The following is a 24,913-nucleotide window of genomic DNA, read 5'->3' on the forward strand; positions in this document are numbered from 1 at the left end:
ACCCGACGACAAAAAAAAAAAAAGGAAAAAAGTGATGAAGTACAGGTAGTCCTCGACTTACAACAGTTCGCTTAGTAACTGTTTGAAGTGACAATGGCACTGAAGAGTGCCCCCCCCAAGACACAGCTGAGCAAGACACCTGCCTGCCTAGCGGCGTTCTTCTGTCCAAGGTTTTCATTGTTGTGAGCATTTCTGTTGAGGATTGGCAGTGGGGGGGGGTGGGGTGGGGTGCTGTGTTTGGTTTTTATTCCTCCCGTCTGCTGGGTGGTTGCAGCAGGTTTTGGTCACTTCACATGACCCTGGGACACTGTGACCGTCAGTTGCCAAGCATCTGAATGTAAATCACAAGACCCAGGAGATGCTGCAACATTCCAGCTGATCAGTGCCGAGCTCCAGCTGGAGCCCGGTGCTCATCCTGGCGCTTCCACTGAGCTGACAGCCCCAAAGAAGCGCTGATCCTGGCGCTTCCGCTGAGCCCTGACAGCCCTGTAGCTCCAGCCATCTCTCGCTCATGCTTGTGTGGTGCTGCCATTCCCCTCCTGCTACCACTTTTCTAGGATGGTCGCGTACCACATGGCCAGGTGCCAATGTACCACAGGTGGTGCTGGTACCACTGGTTGAAAAGCCCTGCTTTTGGTTACACATTTTTGCTGTTTTTTTTAACAAAAAGCAAAAAGGACAAATTTCATTAGCACTAAAATATTTGCAGATGAATTATTTTTCATATAATAAAATGCTTTACAAAAGTTCTTTCCAATCTTATTAGCACAAATTATTCCCCAAGAGGTGATTAAACATATACACAAATTGGCTTATCAAATGTTGTTGTTTATGGAAAAAGCACGAAATACAATTTATGATGTAAACTTGGGAATCTTCAGATGTGTGAAGAAGGAAACTGTGGATGCCACCAATCAAACAGATGCACGCTATGCACAGGGTCCATTACAACCTGCATCCCATGGTCAAATCTGGATTTCTTGCCACTCCATACCGGAGAATCATGGAATAATAATTTCACTCTGTGGTGCCGCATGTCAGTGCTCACATTAATTGTGAACTGTAAAAGAAAAAGAAAAAAGACTTCTGGAAGCTATTCAATGACTTGGATCATACAGGCTTCCTTAACTCCAAAATTGAATGGCATTTTATTCAACATTTTAAACTGATTTTGTCTGTAAATATTTTAAAAATAAATTGTATCTTTAAGCAGGTCAATATTGCTTAAGGCAATATTTGCTTTGCAAGAGCCAATCTGGGTTGGTGATACTCTGCTAGAGAGATGTTCCCTGAGGATGGGGGCTCCAGCATGAGTCTAAAAGCTCGGAAGACAAAAAACCTCTGGTCCTGGTGACCGACCCAGATTGGATCCTGCAACATTATCCTACGACATATATATTTGCCTTCACTTGTGAATATTTTTCCTGAAACATTTTACAGTAGTCTGTAATAAAATCACATGTGGTAGCTATTCCTTATTGGACTATTCAATATAGTTTTCAAAGCTGCATTTTTCTTACCTCTGCCAGCTTGAAGATTTTTCTATTTCAAAAATGCAGGCTGTCTTAGCTCCTGACAATTTATTCAGGAACTGTTCCAAGTTATGGCAATGTTGAACAAATGGTACTTATGACCAATCCCTGAAGTTATGGGGGGGAAGCCATGCTGTGATGTGTCATGTCATCATAATTCAGGCGCTTGGCAGTCTGCTCACACTTACAATTGCAGGAGCACTACCTGACTTATCTCCCCCCCCCATTGCTGTTCTTTTGGCTGCCCTATGCAGTGGCACTCCTTGGGCAGCAGCACTAGAGCCGAAAAAGAGGTCTTTGTCAGTGTCCGTCAGCTGCCACAGCCTCTGGTTCTCTACTTTAGCCTCAGCACTACTGTGGAGCTGCCTCGAGCTCTGTTCTGCAGCCAGCTGCCCAGCAGGTTTCAGAAGGCCTCACAAGTCTCCCAAAGCATTAGGACAGGGGTGTCAAACTGTTGGCCCACAGGCCAGAGGCGTCATGAGGAAACCGCGCCCACCCCATTGCCAGCAATGGGGAAAAAGCTCCGATACATCGTGCGATGTCATGTGATGCTGCGAGTTTGACATGTCTGCATGAGAATGAGCAAGCGACCAGCAGCTGGAGAAACACAACGGTCAGCTGGGTGCAGCAGAGCTTTATGGAACACTGGGTGACAGAGGAGTTAGTGGAGGCAGTTTGCACAGGGCAGAAGTGTGAGATCCTTGTCTAATGACCATATACTCTCACCTAATGACCCAAACTGGGGCTAATTACTAAGTGGTGCAGTGATATAAAGACCTGAAAATTAGCAAAGAAATCACAATACTTACCAAAGTAACTGTCATGCCCATTACTATAGGAATATATATAAAGTCAAGAGTAGTTATTTGCAACAGACAGCAGTCTTGGTCAGGATTCATGTGAACATCTGCATACCGGATAGGTGGTTGAAGTGGTTTCAAACTTTTATTCTTGAACTTGGGAGACTCAAGAGAAATATTTCATTCAATTAACCAGAAACTGATTCCATTTCTATAAACTTTCAAATTACTTGCTTGCAGAAGAGTTAGAGATCAAAGCAGAAGAATCTGTAGGTCTGTCTTTAAAGATCAGGATTAACTGACTTACATATGTTATATTTTCTCTGGAGAAATAATGTGACACTTAATAGTTTTAATATAACAAATCTTGGCTATAATGGAGATTGTCATATTTGTCAGAACACCGACCCTTGCGTTTGCTATGGATATGACTAAGAGTATAGTCTGAATGCGACAAGTGGTAGCTAGTATGATTAACAGCACACTGAATTAATTAGCAACAACCCCGATATACTTTAAGTAAACTACAAACAATATCTATAGGCTATACTGTTAGAGGAAAAAAACCTATAAGAAATATTGCACTCAAGTTTGACATTAACCCCCCACCCCTCACAATAACAATTTTTTTGCAGTTTATATCAGTTTTATTACATGCTATTTCATGCTGTTTTGTTTCTTATGAAGGGTTTTTTGGGGGGAAATGTACATTTTGTGCCACAATTTTAATAAAATGTTCCAACTTGGTAAGAATAGTACAAGCCTGATCACCAGCAAGGAAAGCGAACAGATAGGGCAGCAATGCACAAAATACTCAAATTCTCCACTATACAATATGAGCAGAATCTTTTTTTGGGACCGTAATCTAGACATGTATCTTGCCAAGCAAGATGCACTCAGTTATATGCATAAGTAGAACAATGAGTTATAAAGTAATACAAGTGTTAATTAATTAATATAAATATTTAGCTTTCGTACCTGCCTTTGGAATTTGAAGCTGAATTCCCACAGAGAAGACTGCTTGTTAATCCTTTTAGACCAGAAGAGCAGGCACTAGTTGAGCAAGAGAAAAAGAGTTGTGGCCTGTGGACATAGTGTTATACAGACATAAAGCAATAAAGCACTAGGCTTCCAACCTCTTTGGAATGAAGATCTTGGATTATTGAACATAAATGTATTAAAACAATCCAGTCTGAGGATAAGGTATCATGTTATAATTGTGCACTTACGTTCTGAACATAAATAGATAAATGGAAATAAAATCCAAGCTGTGGCTGAACTTAAACAAATATTTCCACAATTGAATCTAGAGGTAAATGATTTCAAAATATTGCTAAGAATCACTAATTATTAGCTTTATCAAGAGAAAACCAGGAAACTACTGGAACCAGAATAGGGCAAAGACATTCCAGAAGTTTATGGAGAAGGTAACTGTCATACAAGATGCCCATTCACAGCTTTATTAAAAAATCACATTTGAAAAGTAATGTATCACCTCTTATGACAAGAGCTGATCTACAGTGAAAATACTAATACAATCCCAGCTTAATCTTTTATCCTTTTATTGCAATTTTTTTGCGTTGATTGTTGTGAGCCACCCAGAGTTATTGGGAACTGAGTGGCATACAAGTTTGAATAAGTTAATAAGTAGAGGTAGATCTTAACGTAACTGATAGAATATTCTTTTATCAAAAGTATTGTCTAGATATGCACAGCAATATATATATTTTAATAAAGGAGTAAGCACCTCATCTTTAGAAAACCAATTATTATAGGTGCATACGAGTAACCCTTATTTAGCGATCACAAGCAAAACGATCACTAAGAAAAATTGCAACTATACTTATAATCTTACTTCAGCTTTCCTTTGCTTTACAGACATGTGAAGGTTGTAAATGCAAGGACTGGTCACAACGCTAACTTTTTATTACTGTCATAAGCGTGAATAGTTGCTAAACCAGGCAGTCACTAAAGAGGACTATCTGCATTAGATTCAGAGGGATGCAGCTAGTGGAATTAGGCCTCTCCTCTGTGAAACCTGGAGTATTAGTTAAAAGGAGGAAAGTAGCTTAAAAATTTCCTAAGACATAAATTATCCACATGCCAGCTGTCCTACCCTTCAGATGTGTACCAACTGGTATGCTGCTCCAAGGGCAACTTTTGCTGACACCACAACAGCTCGTGTCCCACAGAAGCTACACTGAGAAAGAGAAAAGGAAATTAAATAGGAAAAAGCTGGATTCAGTAACCAAAAAGAAAAATACCAGTCTCTTCCTACTTTGCATACTCAATGTTGGTGGTGAACTCCACAAATGAGGGGAGATTCTCAATGAATAAAAAACTAAGTCCAAGCATAGAGGCTCAGTAACTATACAGTGAACAAAGATAGTGCCACGCACATATGGAAGATTTTAAGGAGCAATTGAATCATTTCTATGGTTTTGGAATGTAACCAAATTTGTAACTGTTACTGCAATACAGATTTTTTACATTTAATTTCCTTTTTAATGCCAATTTTACCCACAAAAGGATATACAAATGGTTAGTATGATACTGTGGACACCAAAGCCGTTGTGATGTGAATACAAAGCATTTAAGATACAAATCCATTTTTTTATACTGGATTGGGCATCAACTAAATCCACTTAAATGAGCTGAATTTGTTATTTATTTTTTAATACAATATAAAACTGCTTGATCCAGATGATAGTCATCGCTTATCTTATTAATTAAGGGATACTCCACAAAAAAACTATGATCTCAAACAGGAAACCAAAAATAATATACCTGTATTTAAGGTTTAACATTTTGATTTCTGCATTGGTAGAATGAGTAGCCAAGCATTAATAACAAGCTTGTAGAGGTTACAAAATCACCCCTAGAAAAGGCAACATCTGTCTAAAATATGTATTAGAAACTGGACAGTTGCATGCTTTTCACTAGCTTGAAAGAAATCTGCTAATATTCAGTGGAATAATTCTTCTTCTCAAAGTGTTACTTACTTTTGAATTTTTTAGACTGCTTGGAGTAGTCTCCGGGATAGTTGGGTTTCTGGCTATCTGGGAAACAAAAGGTCTATACATATGGTATAAGGAACGAATTACACATGCACGAAGGCAATGCATCTTTTCCATTGATTCTGGCTGTAAACGGATTGGGAGGGATGCACTCCTATTGTAATGCCTAAATAAAAAAAAAATCAAAATTGTAAGATAGGGATGAAATTCACACCCTGCACTCTTGAGATCATGCCACTGAAATCTGGAAGCATAATAGCTGACTTTGGTGGCATTTTTTTTCAAAGTAAAGGATAGGAATAGAAGAAGCAAGAGGCATCTGGGAAGTAAACTGTTTTCATTCTCACTTTTAACTGCCCCTCTCTGTGATGCTTATGAGATCATACTGTCAAGTTATTATGGCACTGACATTGCATTGATTGGGGACTAAAGACCTCCTGACAACAATCCCATCCTTAACTTCTCAAAAACAAAATAATAATAACGGTACAACTTAAGCAGTGCAGTTCCAACCTTGTATCAATCATCACTGCAAACTGAAGTCCTCCAGAAGGTCAAGGTGCATCTCCGGAACTCTCATAGAGAAGACATTAAGAGGGTATTCTAGTTGAATGCTCCAACTATCATGATACCTCTTCCCTAATCCTCATTTATCTATTTCTTATCAAATACTTCCGTTTTTGCTCTGTCAGTTGCATTTAGGCACTCTTCTATAGGTTAAATAATACTTCTAAGCCATTTATACGCTACTAAAACTCTTATTCCCATAACCTCGAATTAGGTGAAACAATGCATCACAGCGCAACAAATAGATAACTCATAGAATGTGTCTTAACTCCAGGATCCATGATTTCGTTAAAATTGAAATTTGACCAATTTTTAAAATAGTTTGACATAATTCAAAACATTATAAAATATTACTTCTGGTTGACTTTGTCAACCACTGATATTTAACTGTACTATATAGTTCAACTTTGAAAGCAGATACATCTCTGATTATTCTAAATTTGAGGTTCAGCCATTGTTGAAAGCATTGAGGAATCTGATAAGGAAATAGTTCTGAAACAATGACTCAACAGATCATGGGTTGCCAGCTAAAAGACTAATGTTAAGAATACTATGTTTATCAAAAAGAAAGACAACTTTGAATTCTATTTCTTACTGAAGAATTAAACAAGGAAAGTTACAAAAAACAGAAAAATTCCTGCACAATGCTCCTTCTTATCAACATAGCACTGCCAATTCTAATTGAAACCATTCCTGTAAATTTATATTATATGCAAGGGAGGATCATATGACTCATTTATCATGCAATAGTCAGCAATCTAAAACAATCCGTTTTAACGGATTCAAGAAAATCAGTGCAATTGTATAATGGAAGTTGATTTCATAATCACAGAAGTTCTGCAAGCTCTTTCAAAGAATTGTAGCAACTATTAATTTACTAGCTCTCAGATTTAACAAGTACCTATTAATCCCAGTAATTTCTCTGACAATAATGCAGTTGTTTTTATATTGTACTGCAGTGATGGTGAACCTTTTAGATACCGAGTGCCCCAAACCTGCCCCGCCCCCCACCCACAGGGCCACCTACCGCCTCCATGGCTTGCTGTAGCACAGGGCTTTTCAACCAGTCGTACGGGTACCACCTGTGCTACATTGGCACCTGGCAGGTGGTACACAACCATCCTAGAAAAAGTGGTAGCAGGGGAGGGGAATGAGCTGAAATGGTGGCAGCACTGCACAAGCCTGAGCAAGAGATGGCTGAAGCTGCAGGGCTGTCAGGGCTCAGCGGAAGTGCCAGGATCAGCGCCAGGCTCCAGCTGGAGCTCAGCGCTTATCCTGGCACTTCTGCTGAGCCTAGAAGAAGCACCGATGAGCTGGAATACTGCAGCATGTCCAGGGTCTTGTGATTTACATTCAGATGCTTGGCAACTGATTCATATTTATGAGTTACAGTGTCCCAGGTCATGTGAAGTAACCAAAACCTGCTGCAACCACCCAGCAGAAGGGGGGGGGGGATAAAAAGCAAACACCCCCCCACCCCACCCCCACTGCCAATCCTCAAGAGAAATGCTCACAACAATGAAAATCTTGGACAGGAGGAAGAGCGCCGCCAGGGGGGAAGGCAGGTATCTTGCTTGGCTGAAGCTTGGTGGGCACTTTTTTCAGTGCCATTGTAACTTCGAACAGTCACTAAGCGTACTGTTGTAAGTCAAGGACTACCTGTACATCACTTTTTTCCTTTGTTTTTGGTCATCAAGTTTTTGACACCTTGCTAGGCGACTGGTGGTACTCAGATGTTGCCATATCCTAAAAGTGGTACAATGGGTGAAAAGGTTGAAAAGCCCTGCTGTAGCAGATCGCTCAGGCAGCCCTCCAGCGCCATGGCAGCTATGCCTTCCGTCCGCACCCTGCAGCATCATCTGCGAACAACAGGGCACGAGGGCGGAGTCTTGTCCCTGCTTTCTAGCTGCCATGCGACTCTCCTCCGGGGGGGCGGCTGCTGGGGCAGAGGGGGCCACAGGGGAGGCGGGGCTGGGGCATGCTGCCTCTGGTACATGTGCCATAGGTTCGCTATCATTGCTATACTGTATGTATATTTTATAATCCACACTATCAATTATATATGCATATTTTATACAGTTATGCAGGCATTGGATTCAAAGACAAAAAAGCATCTGGATTATCAGAATGTAAACACATTAGCTTTTTGAACACTTTAAAGCAGTTGCATTGTTTTCTGGAACTGTGTGGCAATTACTGTGCAATATCAGTAAAAAATAGTTCCTTGGTTAAGGATTTGCCAACAACTCACAATATGTCCTCCACATGCTATGAGATACCTTTTTATATCAAATCTGAAGTGATGCACAGCCCTAATATTTTGATATGTTATCTCTTATATCAAATCCTAATATATCCTAACCAAAAAGGATATAAAAGAGTCAGTCTGGGAAAACTGTATTTCAGAATAAAATGCATCATTTATCTTTTATGCCCAAATTCCTATGCACACTATTTATAAGGATCTCCACTACAAATAATCTATAAAAAGCCCCTCAACTCAAAAAATACATACGGTACAGAGTAAAGATTCTACTAACTGTCATACCTTCTATAAAGCCTGGTCCAGAATACAGCTGTACAAGTAACAGTCCAGGCCTTTTTGCAAATTAGAGAAAAATTCACAGTGTCTTCTGGGCGTATATAGGATGCCAACATCAACCATATGTCAATTGGATATTCTTTGCCTACCACACACTCGGAGCTTTCTGAAATCAAAAACAAGCAATGTAACTGGCCACGTTTCAAGAAAAAAGTGGCATGACTTTATTTGAAGAGATAAAAAGTATTTTATTGTTAAAGTGAAATTATGTCAAAATAACAGTTAAAACGACAGACCTTACCTTTATGCCTCTTGCTTTTCTTTTTTCTATCGGTCATGAAATGTTCATTAGAATCCATTTCATCGCCACTATCACAGGACTCTCCCACAGATAGTATTTCATCAGTTGGTACAAAAGATGCTTCCAAGCCACATAGAGATTTCACTATAATCAAAAATAAATGGAAGAATTTGAGATATAAGAATTAGCAATGTCCTAGAATGAAGAGTGTAAAATAAATTCATTTTGATAATCCAAACCACAGAGAAGAAACAAGCAGGCAAAACAGGAAGATCCAAGTACAAATTCCTTTTGGCGACAGTAGGACAAAGAAAGGTGTTGGAGGTCATCCTGTCACCTTGATTGTGGTGAGGAAGCCTCCAGTTGCTTGAAATGGCCTGGTAGCGTGGCTTGCCGTTAAGAAACATGTAGTTAAGATTCATTTAAGAGGGAAAGTTTCACGAGAGAGAGTGAAAGGCTGAAAGTTACCCCAAGAATCAGACAAGTTAAGGCAGGGACATTAAAGGCAGAATACCATACACAAGCATTTGTTTATATGAAGAAAAATTAGGCACATGAGGCTTGAGAAAAAGAGAGGTGATAAACAATCTAAGTTCTGGAGGAAAGCAGAGACAGGCTAATTAGAATGGGACCAAAGAAAGCCAGCCAACAGACATTCTGACAGAGAAAATGGGAAAAGGGGCAGTGACCTGAAAACAAGTATACTGAATCAGTGAATAGTGGATAAGAGAGAATCAAGAAATATGTTAGACTAGGACAACAAACACCGCCAGAATGTATAGTGATTTGCACAAGCTGAATTAGCAAGATACAGGGTAGGTGAAAAATCCTGTAACAGTAGTTCTAACATTTTGATGTCATTTTTCCCCCCTGTATTAAGATTATGGTAGACTTTCATTTTTCTATATACTAGCCTAGGGATTCTGTTTTGTTTGGCCATTACAACTTTAAAATCAACATATTAAGAAGATGTTGAAGACTGACTTAGATATTTCATCATTTAAACACAGTAGAAATATAAGGAATAGAAGATTTCATGTACTGCAGCATTAAGAGCTGGTGTTATTTTAAAGATGCTCATATAATCTTTCACATTTTTTAAAAATAATTTTATTAAAAAGTTTTCCCAATGAAGTTCAAACATACAAACTAATATATAGAAAAAAGAAAAACAAATAAAATATATAAAGTGAACTTCTTTATAGCAGTTATAAGTACAGATATTTAGCTCTCTTTAAAGTTATATTATAACTCTCTTCTTTCAATAATTATCCTGCCTAATTATCAAAACTATAATTTTAAGTTATTTTGTCCTGTTTTATACAAAAAAATCCACAAGGGGTTTCCACTCAGCAATAAATACAGATATTGTCTTTTCTCTAATCAAACAAGTTAATTTGGTCATCTCAGCAAGTTCCATTAATCATTCCTCTATTGTAAGTATTGTCAAATATTTCTATCTTTGTGCATACAATACTCTCACTGTGGTTATCATACACAAAAACAAAGTTCAATACTGTCACTGTGGTTATCATACACAAAAACAAAGTTCCATGAATTCCCCCCCCAAAAAACTTTTGTCTATCAACACCAAGAGGAAAACTTCTGGTCAGATGGAGGGGATATAGTTATTTTAAAATCAAAAAAGATTACAAGAAAATTAAAATTAAAGCAAATATTATTCTATTTTCATCCTGTTCTCCCTTCTGAAGATTTCAAAAGTAGTGAAATCTTCAATAAACCAATTAGATACGCTAACTAAAACAGTATAGGCATTCATGTCTCTCTTAGGAGAAAAGTTATTAGTTGAGGCCTTGTCACAGAGAAAGCCCAATATCCTTGCCATGATGTTGCTACAAGACCTACCTGTGGAACCACAAACATGATTTCCCTAGACAGGTTAAATGATTATGAAGAAAATGAGTACTTCGATCCTTTCACGGGCCAGCATTCAGATGCTGACTAACTTTGAAAAGGCTGCAGCAAAACCTATGGAATGTCAGGCTCAGGAAACATAAAGCCAAGAATCACATGAGAGTGATAAAGATCAGCACCAAGACAACTGGAACAGTTAGATCAGGGGTCCTCAACTCCCAATCTGTGGACCAGCACCAGGCATGCCAGCAACCGGGCCACGCAAACAAGCGAAGCCCCATCCATGGGATGCAGGCAGCACGCAAAACTATGTCTTCTCTGGTCCGTGGATAAATCTTTCTCCATAGAACCAGTCCCTGGTGCCCAAAAGGTTGGGGGCCTCTGAGTTAGATGATGTAAAGCTTCCCAGCTCCTGTACCCCAGTGAATGGAGAGAAGATTAGAGCCCGTCTATGATGCTTCTTGCCAAGCAAAGGAGTAAATTTCTTGATTAGTGATAGCTGGCTGCAGCATTATTTACGAGGCAGTACTAACTCATATTCTTTTGCTGGAAAAAAAAAGTCTGACCTCTGATTTTTGTGTGGCAATTTGCATGGATGCTACCTGTAAAAGCTTGGACTCAATGACAACCTGCACCTGGTTCTCAGAACCTTGGATTAATTTTGGACTATTTTTTGCATGCTCTTGTTAAAAAATAAACTATTTAGGCAAGTGTCTGTTAAGAGAGACTGCTTTGGTTTGCTTGCTTTGTCTGCTACCTGTTTGTCCTTGAGTAGAAAGTGAACTACTATAGTAACTGTCAGTCTTTCAATCCAGAAGCAAGACAGATCCTAAGCCATTTTTAGGCTACTGTTAATCCATTCACTATTGGAACAACTTTTTACGTTCTCTATATTTTAGGAACATCTTTCAAGCAAATGATTTTGCTCCCTTATCCTTGAAAAATAAGAGCTGTCATGATGCAAGAAAATATTCATGGTTTATAAGTTAATAAGAGTTAACTGGTTTGAAAAAACAGGAAACATCTATCTAACATTTGACAAGAGTTTGTGATATATTTGCCATCTAGAAGTCTGACTGCATAAAATAAATATGATTAATTAGCAAGAGGGAAAATAGCATCAATCAAAACGTTAAAAACATAATACAGAGAAGTGTGCAAGCATACTCTGTTAAAGTGTTTTTTGTGTCAGAAAGCAAGATACTGACAGTTTTCCAAAGAAACTATAGGACAAAAGAATTATAGACTCCTCACAAATATCGCAAATATCGTGGGGGTTTTTTATTATCATTTTATTGGGGTTTTTATTAATGTATCAACTGTTTTTATGGGCATGTATTTAATTATCTTTTAATTTTTGTAACTCTTGTTTTATTCTTGCCCTGTACACCGCCCTGAGTCCTTCGGGAGAAGGGCGGTATAGAAATATTAATAAATTAAATTAAATTAAATTAAATTTTTAAAAAGGACAAAGTGTAATTGTTTTTATTGCTGGGTCACCACTGGTAGCCTTGCGTTTCCAGGTGTCACTGAGCCACAAATTTACCTGTTTTGTCGTGGAATGTACCAGTGGTTACTTCGTGCTTCAGAATGCTATATAAACCCAGAAAACTGGATTCAGTAGGAACAGGTGTTAAGTTCAGCATTTTCGAGCAAACTCACCTTCCTGTTGCACCGCATTGGCCACAGCCTTTTTCACGCGTCCAGATTTCACTACAGCAGGATCCGAGTTTGCATAGTCGGCCACGGTCACTGCGGAAAGAAAGCGACTGTTCAGGGCACCTGATCAGGGGACAATGGCTGCCATCAGAAATGACGCCCAGGCCTCACTACTCACTCCGCTCTAAGCAGACGTCTTCGGCCCGAAACTTGAGGCGCTTTCGAGCCCCGCGTTTGCGCATGGCGGACGGAGGTGCCACTACCGGTCGATCTCGAGGTGCCATTTCGTCACAGGTGGCCGAGGGGCTGAGCCTACCCGGGGGGCTTCGCAGCGCAGCTCCTCAGCCATCCCGTCCCTGCCGGCATCGTGACCGGCCGACAGAGCAATTCTCGCGATACCCAGAAACACCCAGGCTCGGGGAAAAGGACAGACGATCTGACTGCGCCTATGGAAGCGTCATCGGTTCGAGACGGGAGGCGGATCCGCGGTCGGGGTTGCCGGAGCGGTTCAGTCTCCAGGGCCAGGGGTCGGCAACCTCGGCTCTTTTATGACTCGTGGACTTCAACTCCCAGAATTCCTGAGCCAGCTATGCTGGCTCAGGAATTCTGGGAGTTGAAGTCCACGAGTCATAAAAGAGCCGAGGTTGCCGACCCCTGCTCCAGGCTCTTGGGCTACGAGGCGGGCTCGGGTTATTTTGAATTTTCTCATCCACGATGTTTGTTTTCAAATATAGGACCAGTGGGTGATCTCTTTTCGGCGGGATATTTTTCCCCCATTCTCAGCCTCGAATTTTCCTACCTTACACGAAGAATAGCACGGCAGGTAGCATCCTTGTTCAACTTGTGAATTAGCACTCCTCCCCCCCCCGGTCGTTTTCAATGTTTTTTTTTTAAAAGAAAGAGGCGAGAAAGGTAGTTTCGGCTGGAAGGGGGATTAATTGGACACAGCAGTGAACAGAACTGCATTATACTCCTATAATGGTCGTAGGCGCCACGTTCACCCTTAGTTGTACTCGTAATGTTTTTCCCTCATTTCACTGAGCCACCCTTGGTTCTGCCTTTCCACGAAGGAAACTGTTCTGTGAACCAGAGAGAAACCGTTTCTTTTTTCTTCCAGTGAATCGGGGAAAAGAGGTAGACAGGATGGAAAACCAAATTGAACATGAATCTCCATTGAGTTCCCAGTGTGAGAAGTAATCATACCGGTAGTACATGTTAATTTTCTTCTTGGTTTCCTACTGCCAAGTTCAAGAATGCAGTGTTCATTCTACAAGAATTTCTCTTTCCATAATTTCAAGCAGAACACATAATTCCTTTTTTTCCTGGCTGCACAGGTAGAATGTGCTTTATATTAAAATATCTCCTAGCAGGAACCTCCAAGCATGTTATTTATCCTAGTAAACTTAGCTGCAGATACCGTACTTCTGGACAAGAAATACTTTTCAGACTCATTTCTTCATCTGTTTCATGTAATAGCTGAAATTCCTTCCTTCCATTTGAACTGGTTCGTAGATGAATTTTTTAGCTAAACCAGCTTAACTATGAATTTAGAGAGCATAAAACAGCAAAATCCAGATTTCTTCTAAATGGCATGGAAGAGCTCAGATTGCCTGTTTTTTTAAAATCCATATCTGTTAGCTGTAGTTTGGGCTAACACATACACACACAAACAATGAGTCCACTGTTTACAGATCTTGGGAAGTTAATCAAAATTAGGATTTTTGTGTAATTCAATATATGGAAATTATAAAACTATGTTCATTCAATAAATATATCGAATCCTAGTTTGCTTATACCAATTACCTGAATTTATAGAAACTTATCAAACCATAAACTACTCATAGTGGTTGAGTTTCCAGAACACATTAGGCTAAAATAAAGGTTTCCCCTATCTAGTTGTGACTGACTCGAGGTGGTGCTCATCTCGATTCTTAGTCAGGGGAGCTTGCATTGTCTGAGAGATGCTTCCATCATCATGAACGTATGGAATGCAGTAACCTTCCTGTCAGTGATACCTATTTATCTACTTGCATTTGCATGCTTTTGAACTGCTAGGTTGGCAGGAGTTGAGGTGAGTACAGGAGGTCATCCTGTCATGTGGCGCTCAGGTCCTGAACCTGGCTGTTCGCTTTCCAGCTGACAAGCACAGCATCTTTAATTGCTGAGGCAGTTTGTACTTTACTATGTTGTATATGTTGTATGTTCATAAAGCATAAAGAATTAATAAATTGATTTGGCTTGCTGAACACTCTAAATCAGGGATCCCCAACCCCCTGGGTTGCGGCCCACTATTGGGCCTTGAACAGTTCAGAACTAGAACGTGGAAGTGGCAGGTGAGCCCATGCGCGCACATCCTGCTTGGTTGAGTGTGTGTGTGCACACTTTATTTGCATGAGTGGCAGGAGTGCATGCCTCCTGCTTGCGCAAATGGAGCTGTGCTTGTGTGCTTGCCCACCACTTGCACAGAACCATCCCCGCTTCCCCACCCATGATCTGCAAAGCTGGAAAGGTTGTAAAACTGCTTTAAATCATAAATTAATTACTGAACTAGTTTGCATCACACTGGGGTAAAGGTAGCCAGCCTCATTTTAGTCTAGTATATTGTATGAATCCAGCCAACTAAAAAAAATATCTTTATGATTTACGGTAATCTACAACAGGGGTGTCAAACTCAATTTCATTGAGGGCCGCATCAGCATTGCGGTTGCCCTCAAGGGGCCGGGTGGGTATGGCCAGGGTGGGCATGGCCTACTGGGTGGTCGTGGCCTACTGGGTAGTCGTGGCTAGAGTGCATATGGCCTACTGGGTGGGCGTGGCCATCTCTACATCATTCGCATCAAGGGTGCCTATGGGGGCCTGGGCAGGAGTGGGACAGATCTGAGGGTCTCTGGCAGAAGGAGGGTCTCTGGGCCAGGGCCAAGGCAGTGGGGACCGTTCCCTCACTGTTTCCAGGATGGCTTTGTGGGTCACATGAAACCACTTCGCGGGCCGGATCCGGCCCCCGGGCCTTGTGTTTGACTTGTCTGATCTACAACATTCAGTCAAAGCTTCTTTATATTCTCTGCTTTACTAGCAGTCAAATTGTAATTAATTGAAAAAGCAATTTAAAAATAAGCCACTTATAAATGATGTACCCAGGCCTTTTTTTCTCATAGAACGGAGTTCCGGCACCTTTTTTGGATGGAACTTTGTAGGGTAGGCAAGGTGGGTTGTATGACGTGTGAGTTCCGGCACCTTTTTCTTTTACCAAAAAAGCACTGGGCACCTAATGAAGTACCTTGCTTCAATGTCATGTATGCATTCATTTTTATTATTAAATTTCATATTGGGTTTAGTTGTAAATGAAATGTCTGTTTAGATGGCTTGACATTGTACAAACCCCTCATGATATAGTTAATGTATTTCTCATAATACACTTAAAAGTAGTGGGATAAGGTAGAAAAACTTGAAGAGAGGCCATTTTTTTTTAAAAAAAGATATGCTTACTGTAGAAGATCTTGTGACTTATTGGAAGGAAGCTTATTACAGAATAAGCTTATTACAGAACTGAATTCAATTAAAATTCAGGATTTAAATCAATTGAAATTCAGAATTTAGTTAAAATTCAGAATTATATTAATTTAAATTCAGAATTAAAATAGTAGAATACTTTTATGTAGCTTATTACAAGAAGGAAGCTTATTACAAAAAGAAGCTTGTAAAAAATAGGACTGCTTCAGGGGACCTTTGGAGATGTGAATTTTGTGGAGCTCCATGTGCCAGAAATGGAACTGCTATTATGATTAATTGTACATTGTGTTACATTTTATGTAATTGTGTCATTTTATTATTGCATTGCCTCTGGATGTTGTTCTTGTACATAGAGAGTTATCTGATTGAATAACACTAACTTTAAGTCTATATTTTCTATACTTTCTATATTGTCTAAATTGTAATAAGACTGGATCCTTAGTGAGACACACCGTGATTTCTAAGTACAATAAATACAACCTGATCTGTGCCTATTTAATCAAAGCAAGTTTTTCAAGCTAAATAATGTTGTAAGGTTGGTAAATAATGGATTTAGTTTAACAAAAGAAGTCTAAAATCAAGCTGATAAATGGGAATAAATGGAAATATATTAAATACACTAGAACGTGCATGCCATTTTTTAATTTCTCAACGAGAGGAAGTTTATCTGACGGATTTTTTTCAGATGCATATTTGTATATGTGTGTGTGCGTGTGTCGTGTGTGTATGTGTGTGTATCGCTGATTATTCAGTAGAACAGGTTCCCATATGTGTGTGTGTGTGTGATAATAAACGTTTAGGGTCGTCCATAGCATAAACGAAAGAAGCCCGCCTCTGTGCTGTCATTCCTTTATCCGCATGGGGAGAGGCGGGGCTAAGGAAACATCTTCCAGGGGGAGCAGAAGCAGCGCGTCGCTTCGACCAATAGAAACAGCGTTGAGTAATATTCAGGAGAACGGGTTGGAATAGGAAAGGGGGCGTGGCGAGACTTGGGACAGGGACGGGTTTGGGGCGTGGCTTCGGCCGAGCCGGGACGCTGTTGTACCCACTGCGAGGCGAAGCTGCCGTCCAAGCGGTGAGTAGCGATTTGTATCCGGCGGGGCCGAACGCGTTTGCGTCCCCGTGCTGGCTCCCTCTTTCATCCCTTTCCCACTGGGCGACATGCCCGGATGGGCGAGGTACTTGCTTGCTTCTATTGGTCTGAGGGAATCTGGGCTGATCGTGGCGGGAGCGCCGGCGTGATGCGCTGGGGTTAAGTCGGTAGTGGATCCCGGAGCCCGGACGGTTCGGCGAGCCGGCGCTTTCCCGGCCTGAGCGCGTGAGACAAGTGCGCCGCCCGCTCCAAGAGGCCTCCGCCTATCCACCCTTGCCGCATCACGTCAGCCCCCTCCCCTGATACTGCCGCGGGAGTGGAGAGCAAGCGAGGCGGCGAGCGCCAGCGTGCTCGGGGTGGACGTCTCTGGATGCCCGATCCCCCTCCCCCGATTCTCGCCTTGGGCTCTCTGCCACGGAGGGGGATGCCGCCCCTTGGGAGCTTCCACGGTGGGCTTCCCGTACAGCTCTCCGGAGGGGTGAGCGGCGGGTTCCCTGCCTTCCAGCTTGGTGGTTCCCGCCGCCCATCGCCCCTGGGCAGCTGCTCCAAGGAGTGAGCCGGCAGCCTGGCTCCGAGCAAAGGCGGTAGAGGCGATGGGCGTAGACAGACGGCGACCGCGATGCTGAGCGCAGGGAAAGAGATGTGGTAAGCTGGAGATCGCCAGCTCCGCCCGGAAAATTAACGCTGCCGGGAGAGACGGAGCGGGTACGTGCGTCCTTTGTACCCCGACGGTACGAGGCTGGCTTGCGGCTCTTCGCGGGGAAAACTACTGTAAAAAACGGATGAAAAAGCCCCAGCCTGTTGCTCTTTAAGGCAAGCCATAGCCGCCGCTCTTGCTATGATGTCTTGAATAGTATTTAAAGCCAAATCATTTTGTCGTCGCTCAAAAGAGGTATTGATACCTGAAAAAAGGGCTGAATCTATTCGTCTTTTTTTTAAAAAGGTCTTTGAATAACATAGACCGGGGCGTATCGATTTTCTTGGCTAAGATTTAACGCAGTTTTGCAATTCGCATTTATTGCACTGTTTTCATCGAATGTCTTCCTATTGAAGGTTCTGGTTTTTTTAGGCTGTGACAGCATTAGGTGTTATCAGAAGCTTATGTGAAACCAGGTAGTATTATATGATTTATTTCTTCCTAGAAATAAATAATATATCAAATCCCTGGACATATTCTTGTGAAAAAGGGTATCATGGATTAATTGCTTACTTGAGGGGATGGGATGAAAAGATAACCTTAATTTGATTATCATAATGCTCAGATGGGCCAGATGCATTTCCAAAGGTAGTTTGTAACTTGAATAGACTCCCTCCATCCAGAAGCTTTTGAAATCTAGTTTGAAATAACAGATGGATTGACAAATGGTTGAAATAAACAAGGACAGCATGACAGTACAGAACAAGAGAAACAGCTGCCATAGCATAGCAGCTGCTAAACCATTTTTGTGTGTTCTGTAAGCATCAGATTTTAGAACTGTTTATATGTATATACACAGATCCCACTATCAGATTAAAATATTCTCAGTGTTCTGAATTAGATTTTACAAAACTATCTTTTGTTATTTGATTGTATGTTAGATTTAAACATGTGCACCCTCTTGTTCAACTCGAAGGCAGAAGCTTGTTTGAAGAGCCAGACTGCCTGCTTCTGTGTTTTTAATACTTGCACACAGTGTGAAGTAGGCCAATCATTGCCATACACAGTATTGTGGCTTTGTATAGAATTAGCTTAGAAAGATCATTTGAGGCATCAGGAAAAATTTTCCAGTGCTTATTAAAAAGTGAGAGTCATTGGGAGTTTGCAATTTTTGCCTTTTAAGACAAACGTACCAGAAGAAAAATAATTTCAAGGCCATGGCATCAGGCAGAGAATAAAGAGGTGTCAGAAAGTTTGTAAATGTCTGTTCCTCCCAGCTTTCTTGCTGTATGTCCCAAACTCTTTTCATTTGTGTATGCTTTAAATTTAACCTCAGGAAAAACAGATTTGTCTGTTTGGTTTATTATATTGCCTAATTAATACAATCTATTACTAAATAATAATAACAAAACAATTCTTTCAGCTGATTTATATGTATTTTAGACTCTGGAAGTCCAGTTCTTATTACCAAAACAGTACATAGTATTCTCAAGGTATTTTGACGTATAAATTGGGACCACCCAGTTTGGGCCTCCTTCCATATCCCCATTAAGTTGCCCTTTGAAGTGGTACCCATGTACCTACTCGTGAAAGCGGGCAACTCAGACTGCTGGGTCTGCAGGAGCTGGAGCTTGTGGTAGCTCACCCCGTCCCAAGGCAGCAACTGAATCTTTAATGTGAACCTGCTGATCATCAATCTATCGTCCTAACCTCATGAGCCCCTACAGTACACTGCATTCCCTCCTTGACATCAGTGAAAGCTGAGGAGCACAAGGCATGCAGGATAATTGAGAAATCTAAGAGTACCAAAAAGAAGTCACTTCATGCTTCTCATTGTAGAAATTCCTTCAGTTATTGTGAATCGGGGCAGCTGTGGAACATGCTGAGAATAATGGGAATCCCAGAACATCTCATTCTTTTCATGAGAAACCTATATACAGGTCAGGAAGTCCCAGTATAGACAGAACATTGTGGAAGACTGGCTCCAGGTTGACAAAGAAATAAGATAAAACTATATTGTCTCCCCTTGTTTATTTACCTTTTATGCTGAATACGTATTAAGGGAAGCTAAATTGGAAGAAGATGAGCATGTTTTTGAAATTGGAGGAAAAAACATCAATAACTTGTCCTATGGTGTCCTATGACACTATGTTAACCAAATGCAAAAGATCTGCAAGGACTAATAATAACAATGATGGAGAAAATGGGACAAAATTAGATATAAGTAGTCCTCGACTTACAACAGGACACTTAGCGACTGTTTGAAGTGATGATGGACACCCCAGAACTATTTATGACCCAGTTTCAAAGTTCCAACAACTCCCCCCCCCACACACCCCATGAACACATTTTTGCATTTTGGGCACTTGGTACCCAGCCTGCATTTATAGCTGTTTGGGGTGGGTTGGGTTTTTTTTTGTTTTTTGTTTTGCTGGAAACCATTATTTTCTTCCTCAGGTGTTGGCCTTCATACACACCAAGTTTTTAACCAAAAACCAAGAATATTATTATTATTATTATTATTATTATTATTATTATTATTATTATTATTATTATTATTCATTGCATAGTCAGCCAGATGTTTAGATTGGGGTTTGGCATTTTTATCCACCTATCAAGTCCAAAAAAATCACAAGGACTTTTTAATTGTTCTCAGCATCCTTCCTCAATGTCAGACCATTTGAAGCTTTAGCTTCTTTTCTATATTTCTGGATATTTGTCTGTAAGCTTAGAAGAGATCTGGGATCTGTCCTCTTTACAGTATCTATACATGTTAGCCTTTTAGGTAGCTAAATTGGTTTTATCTGTTATCCTCCTTTGATTGGAATTATCTGGAGCATTGCTTTTTGTATCTACCGTATTTTCTTTTCAGGAACTCTTGGGGTTCCCCCCCATTACTTCTCCTTTAATGAGACCCTACTTATGATTGCTCTAGGATTATTACATTTTGTTTCATTATAGTCCAGGATATACATTGTGTATATACTATACTTAATTTTACTTTCTCTTGAAATTAAGAACTTCAGAATTGCATAATTTTTTAGTGTTTTTGCATACTCATTTTCCTCAATTCAGTTTTTCCTACTGGTCAACATCAAGTAAAGAATATCTGACCTTTTTGTACTTTCCTGCACTCTCTGATGGACAAGGTTGTCAGCAACACAATTCAGGAATTTATTGAAAGAAATATGTTTGTTTCTCAGCAGGTATTGGGGTAATTAAAGTTTCCTGTCAGTATTACTTGAGTTACTTTTTTTCCCCAATCTGTAATTTGCAATCTGTAGTTTGCATCATCTGTATCTTCTCTTTAGTTGAGCAGTTGAGCATGTTGTTGTTAAACACAACATAATACAAGCCTGCTGATTGCACCCCTGGGATCTCTGCCTTCCTAAGCTTTTTACCTGAATTGTGGAATGCTTGGGTATACCTGTTTTCTCAGGCTCTACTCAGAGTCATTAAGTAAGCTGCTACCAACTGGTTTGAAGAGGAGAGATTTTCTCCCCCTTTTATTTCTTGAATCTGGATGGGATCAGTACAGGAGATTTCCCTGTTCCCAAGAGTAAGGTCTCAAATAATTCCAGTTTTCACCTTTAATTAGGATTACTGGACTCAAGAAGTTTTGGAATGTGTCAGGCTGGTATAAAGCCAACACTAGAGTAACAGCAAATAAAAGATTTTTATTTTATTACTTTCTGTTCTTTTTGTACAAACTGTATTCATTGATGCGTTTTAAAGCTTATGGTGCAGATTAAATACACAGTGATTATACAGATACTTGCACCAAAGCAACACTCACCTTGTGAACTATTAATGCTTTTTGTGTGTTAAAACATGTTTTATTGCATTAGTTTCTTCACTTGACAGTATTTGAAGGTGTTGTTCTGATGTTCTTAAAAAAGCTTACGTGAAGTCCCAAAGGTGATATTCAAAAGACAACTGGACTTTCTTGGTTTTTTCCCCTTGAAAACGTTTTGCTTTTCATCCTGAAGAAGCTTTCAACTGAAGCATCTTCAGTTCTAGAACTACAGTATACCTGTATGACAGAATGTCCATGGATAGCTTACAGGAAGCTATTATCCTTCATCATACCCTCATTTAATCAGCTTAAATAAGGAATAGGCATTACTTTTCTAGTTCTTTTTATGGAAAGGTATGTTATGCTGAGGTTGAATATTTTGTCGCTATTTGATTTCCCCAGGGTGTTGTGTTGTGAAGATTTTCTTTAATACTATCTTTAGTGAACAGTTCCCACTTCTTATTTTCAGTGCTTCTGACAGAAGTGTTAATGAAGCATTGAGTCATATATATATTGCTTTGCTGTATTTATACTAAATTTGCCCCCTCAGTTAAATTTTCCATTAATGTTATTTGAGCTTTGAGAACAGAAACGTTATCTTTTTGTGTGGTTATATGATATTAACCTTGGTGTTCCCCTGTGGGACAATGCAGTATTCTTTTACAATTAATCCACCACTGAGATTTTTCTTTGAAAAGATCCCTGTTTTTATAGAATGCTATTGGACAGTGCTACTGAAAAGACAGAGAGCAATTCTACAGGGGGCTTAAGCTGTCTACCTCACAGGTTATCAGGTAGAAATGAAATTAACTTGGGAAATCACCCTCCAGATGTCAAAGTTTGGTAAATAATATTGGCTAGATGTTCTGTCAGGACAGCAGTTACCACAAACTCCCATTGATAAATTTTCCTCCTTCATCCACTCATGCTGGGAAAGCAAATGTCAATCATTCCTATTTGTAAACACAGTTTCTATCTGCATAAGTAAACAGCATTCAACAGTCATAGAACCATAGACCTATACAGTTAGAATATCATCTCAAAAATCATTTAATCCGATATCCAATTCAGCACAGGAATTGCTTGCTCAGGATTTCACCAGTCCATTGTAGGGTTTGGGACATGCCACTTTTCTTGTTATTATTGGAGGCAGAAGAGATGGATGGTTGTCGCCTTTGAGATGAGTAAGGAGTCAATTGATGATGATGTTTTGAATTCATGTCTCCCAAACAGTAACTGGGCCATTCTGGCACCAGGGCAAGAGGATATGCAGCTGAACCTTGGGTAATTACCTATTATTATTGTCTATTTGCATGATCCTGAACTGTTCTGCCGACTGTTGAAATTTGTTTATGGAATTTCAGAAATGCTAAATGTATGTTAGTGACTTTACTATTTGCACCATTCTTTTTTTCTTAAACATTTTAATTATCAGCACTACAATCTGATCCTATCTTTAGTGCTCAGAAATAAATCCTTTGATAATAGGGCTTTGCAAATATGAATCAATATGGGTACAGCATGATAGTAATATCCAGTTGAGATCCTTCTGTTGATAAAAGCATTTGCAGGTAGAATAGAAAGAACAATTCACATACCTTTATACTGATCCAAAGATTTTTTTATTTGGTAGGAGGCAGAATTATTGAAAATTGTTCTATTTAACTGGTGAATGCTTTCTATCAGCAAAAGAATATCAATTTCATGCTGTCCTATCTTTTAAGTAAATAATTTTGCTTAGTATTCTTAAATGTCTGCTGAGAAAGGAAACAGAAATCTGTATTACGTTTATATAGGCATATAGTATACTTAATAAGCAATTTGTATTATTGTCCCTATGTTGTGTAAAGTTTGTAGTAGTTGAAGAACAATATGTGTTACCTGTTAAGCATATTCTTGAAAAGAACACTCTATCCATTTTTTTGTTTATAGTACAATAATTTGCATGCCACCTACTTACCATGCTCAAGACAGCCTGCAATCCTAAAAGAGTCCAATATATATTAAAACTCATATCTATTACTGTTGCATGCTGAAGATCCTACAGTCTGAACAGCTAAACAAAACAACTACAATATACCAACTGGATTCCCCTCTAATTATTTCAGATTTCACAGTATTTTTGTAAATTGTATAATAGTAGTAGGAAATATAAATACAGAAAGTGATATATTTATTGTCATGGTGGAGGTTGTAAAATTGCTTTTAAAAATTGTGTTTGGGATTTAAATAATGAAATGTTGCCTTGCAGAACAATTGTTTTGTGGTTGTCGATACTTTATTTGTTTAATAACAATGTCTGCTATTTCATATCATCTCTGAAATTGTTTTTGTACAGTGAAAGTGAACATGTCCTAATATATTTGTGAACTGATATTGCACTCCTGATCTTCAATATATTTGCTATTTAAATAATCTAGACGATATCACTAAATTGTTCTGTGACAAAATATAGGGGCTCAGATTATTTAATCATAATATTTTCTGGATGGAATGATAGAGCACTCTAGAAAGGCATTCCCTATTATTAAATTTGCAAAAAACTATTCTTTAGTACAGGGGTGTCAAACTCAATTTCATTGAGGGCCGCATCAGCATTGTGGTTGCCCTCAAAGGGCCGGGTGGGTATGGCCAGGGTGGGCGTGGCCTACTGGGTGGGCATGGCTAGAGTGCATATGGCCTACTGGGTGGGCGTGGCCAGCTCTACATCGTTGGCATCAAGGGTGCCTATGGGGGCCTGGGCAGGAGTGGGACAGATCTGAGGGTCTCTGGCAGGAGGAGGGTCTCTGGGCCAGGGCCAATGCAGTGGGGGCCGTTCCCTCACTGTTTCCAGGATGGCTTCGCGGGCCGCATGAAACCACTTTGCGGGCCGGATCCGGGCCCCGGGCCTTGTGTTTGACACGTCTGCTTTAGTATATATGTCACTTGAATTCTAATCTAGGAGTTCTGCTATTCAGTAATCAGTGTCAATGAACAGTAAGATTTTAAATCAAAGCAGTCACCTAGCAACCAAGGCAGAAATCAGTTTCAAATCACATATATCATATTTAGGAGCACAAGCTGGAATTTAACTGAATATGAAAAAGTACAAAGAATCCATTGTACAATATGCTTAATACAAAATCAGATATTTGTTTGGCATTTTTCTAGAGCTCCCACGTAATTATGCCTCTTTTAGTATCATAGGGTATTTGTTAATTTTTCATACCTTGAAAAAACTGAGTTAAATTAATTTGACCCACACAAAGAAATGAATGTATTGGTAATGGGTCCAGAAGTATTAGTCAAATAAAGATTTTGTTTCCAAATTATAGAGATTATATTTTGTCACAATTGTTAATATATTGGAGGAATACATACATTCCAGATCAGATTCTGCACAGTAATATACAGTACAGTAAGTAAATTATATAGTCAAACATATTCTCTTGAAAACTAGTTTCTATTACGTCCTCTAGTACATTGTATTTTCCTTCGACTTAGTCTCTTATCTACTTTCATACTTGCATTTATCTTAAACATTGTACACTTACTAGATACTTGTAGCTTTGGTGCTTCCTGTTTTCAGAGGAATTGTACAGCAT

General features: G+C 39.8%; 1 protein-coding gene across 3 annotated transcripts; it reads right to left on the bottom strand.

Moving 5' to 3' along the window:
* Positions 1-812: 812 nt before the first annotated feature.
* On the bottom strand, positions 813-12,681 carry TMEM183A (transmembrane protein 183A). Of its 3 annotated transcripts, none has more exons than XM_081322618.1 (8): positions 12,472-12,681; positions 12,297-12,386; positions 8,760-8,903; positions 8,465-8,624; positions 5,335-5,515; positions 3,311-3,385; positions 2,342-2,488; positions 813-1,060 (listed from the first exon to the last, which is right to left on the bottom strand). In XM_081322618.1, the coding sequence occupies exons 1-8, from the start codon at positions 12,575-12,577 to the stop codon at positions 878-880; spliced, it is 1,086 nt and encodes a 361-aa protein (XP_081178744.1). In that variant the 5' UTR covers positions 12,578-12,681; the 3' UTR covers positions 813-877. The 3 variants fall into 3 exon arrangements, with proteins under 3 accessions (XP_081178744.1, XP_081178743.1, XP_081178745.1); XM_081322617.1 differs by having other exon boundaries at positions 2,342-2,497; XM_081322619.1 differs by lacking the exons at positions 8,465-8,624; positions 8,760-8,903; positions 12,297-12,386; positions 12,472-12,681 and adding an exon at positions 7,576-8,425 and having other exon boundaries at positions 2,342-2,497.
* Between the last annotated feature and the right edge of the window lie 12,232 nt (positions 12,682-24,913).

Source organism: Vipera berus (assembly GCF_964194415.1).
Source record: "Vipera berus genome assembly, chromosome: 3".
Classification (NCBI taxonomy): Eukaryota; Metazoa; Chordata; class Lepidosauria; order Squamata; family Viperidae; genus Vipera; species Vipera berus.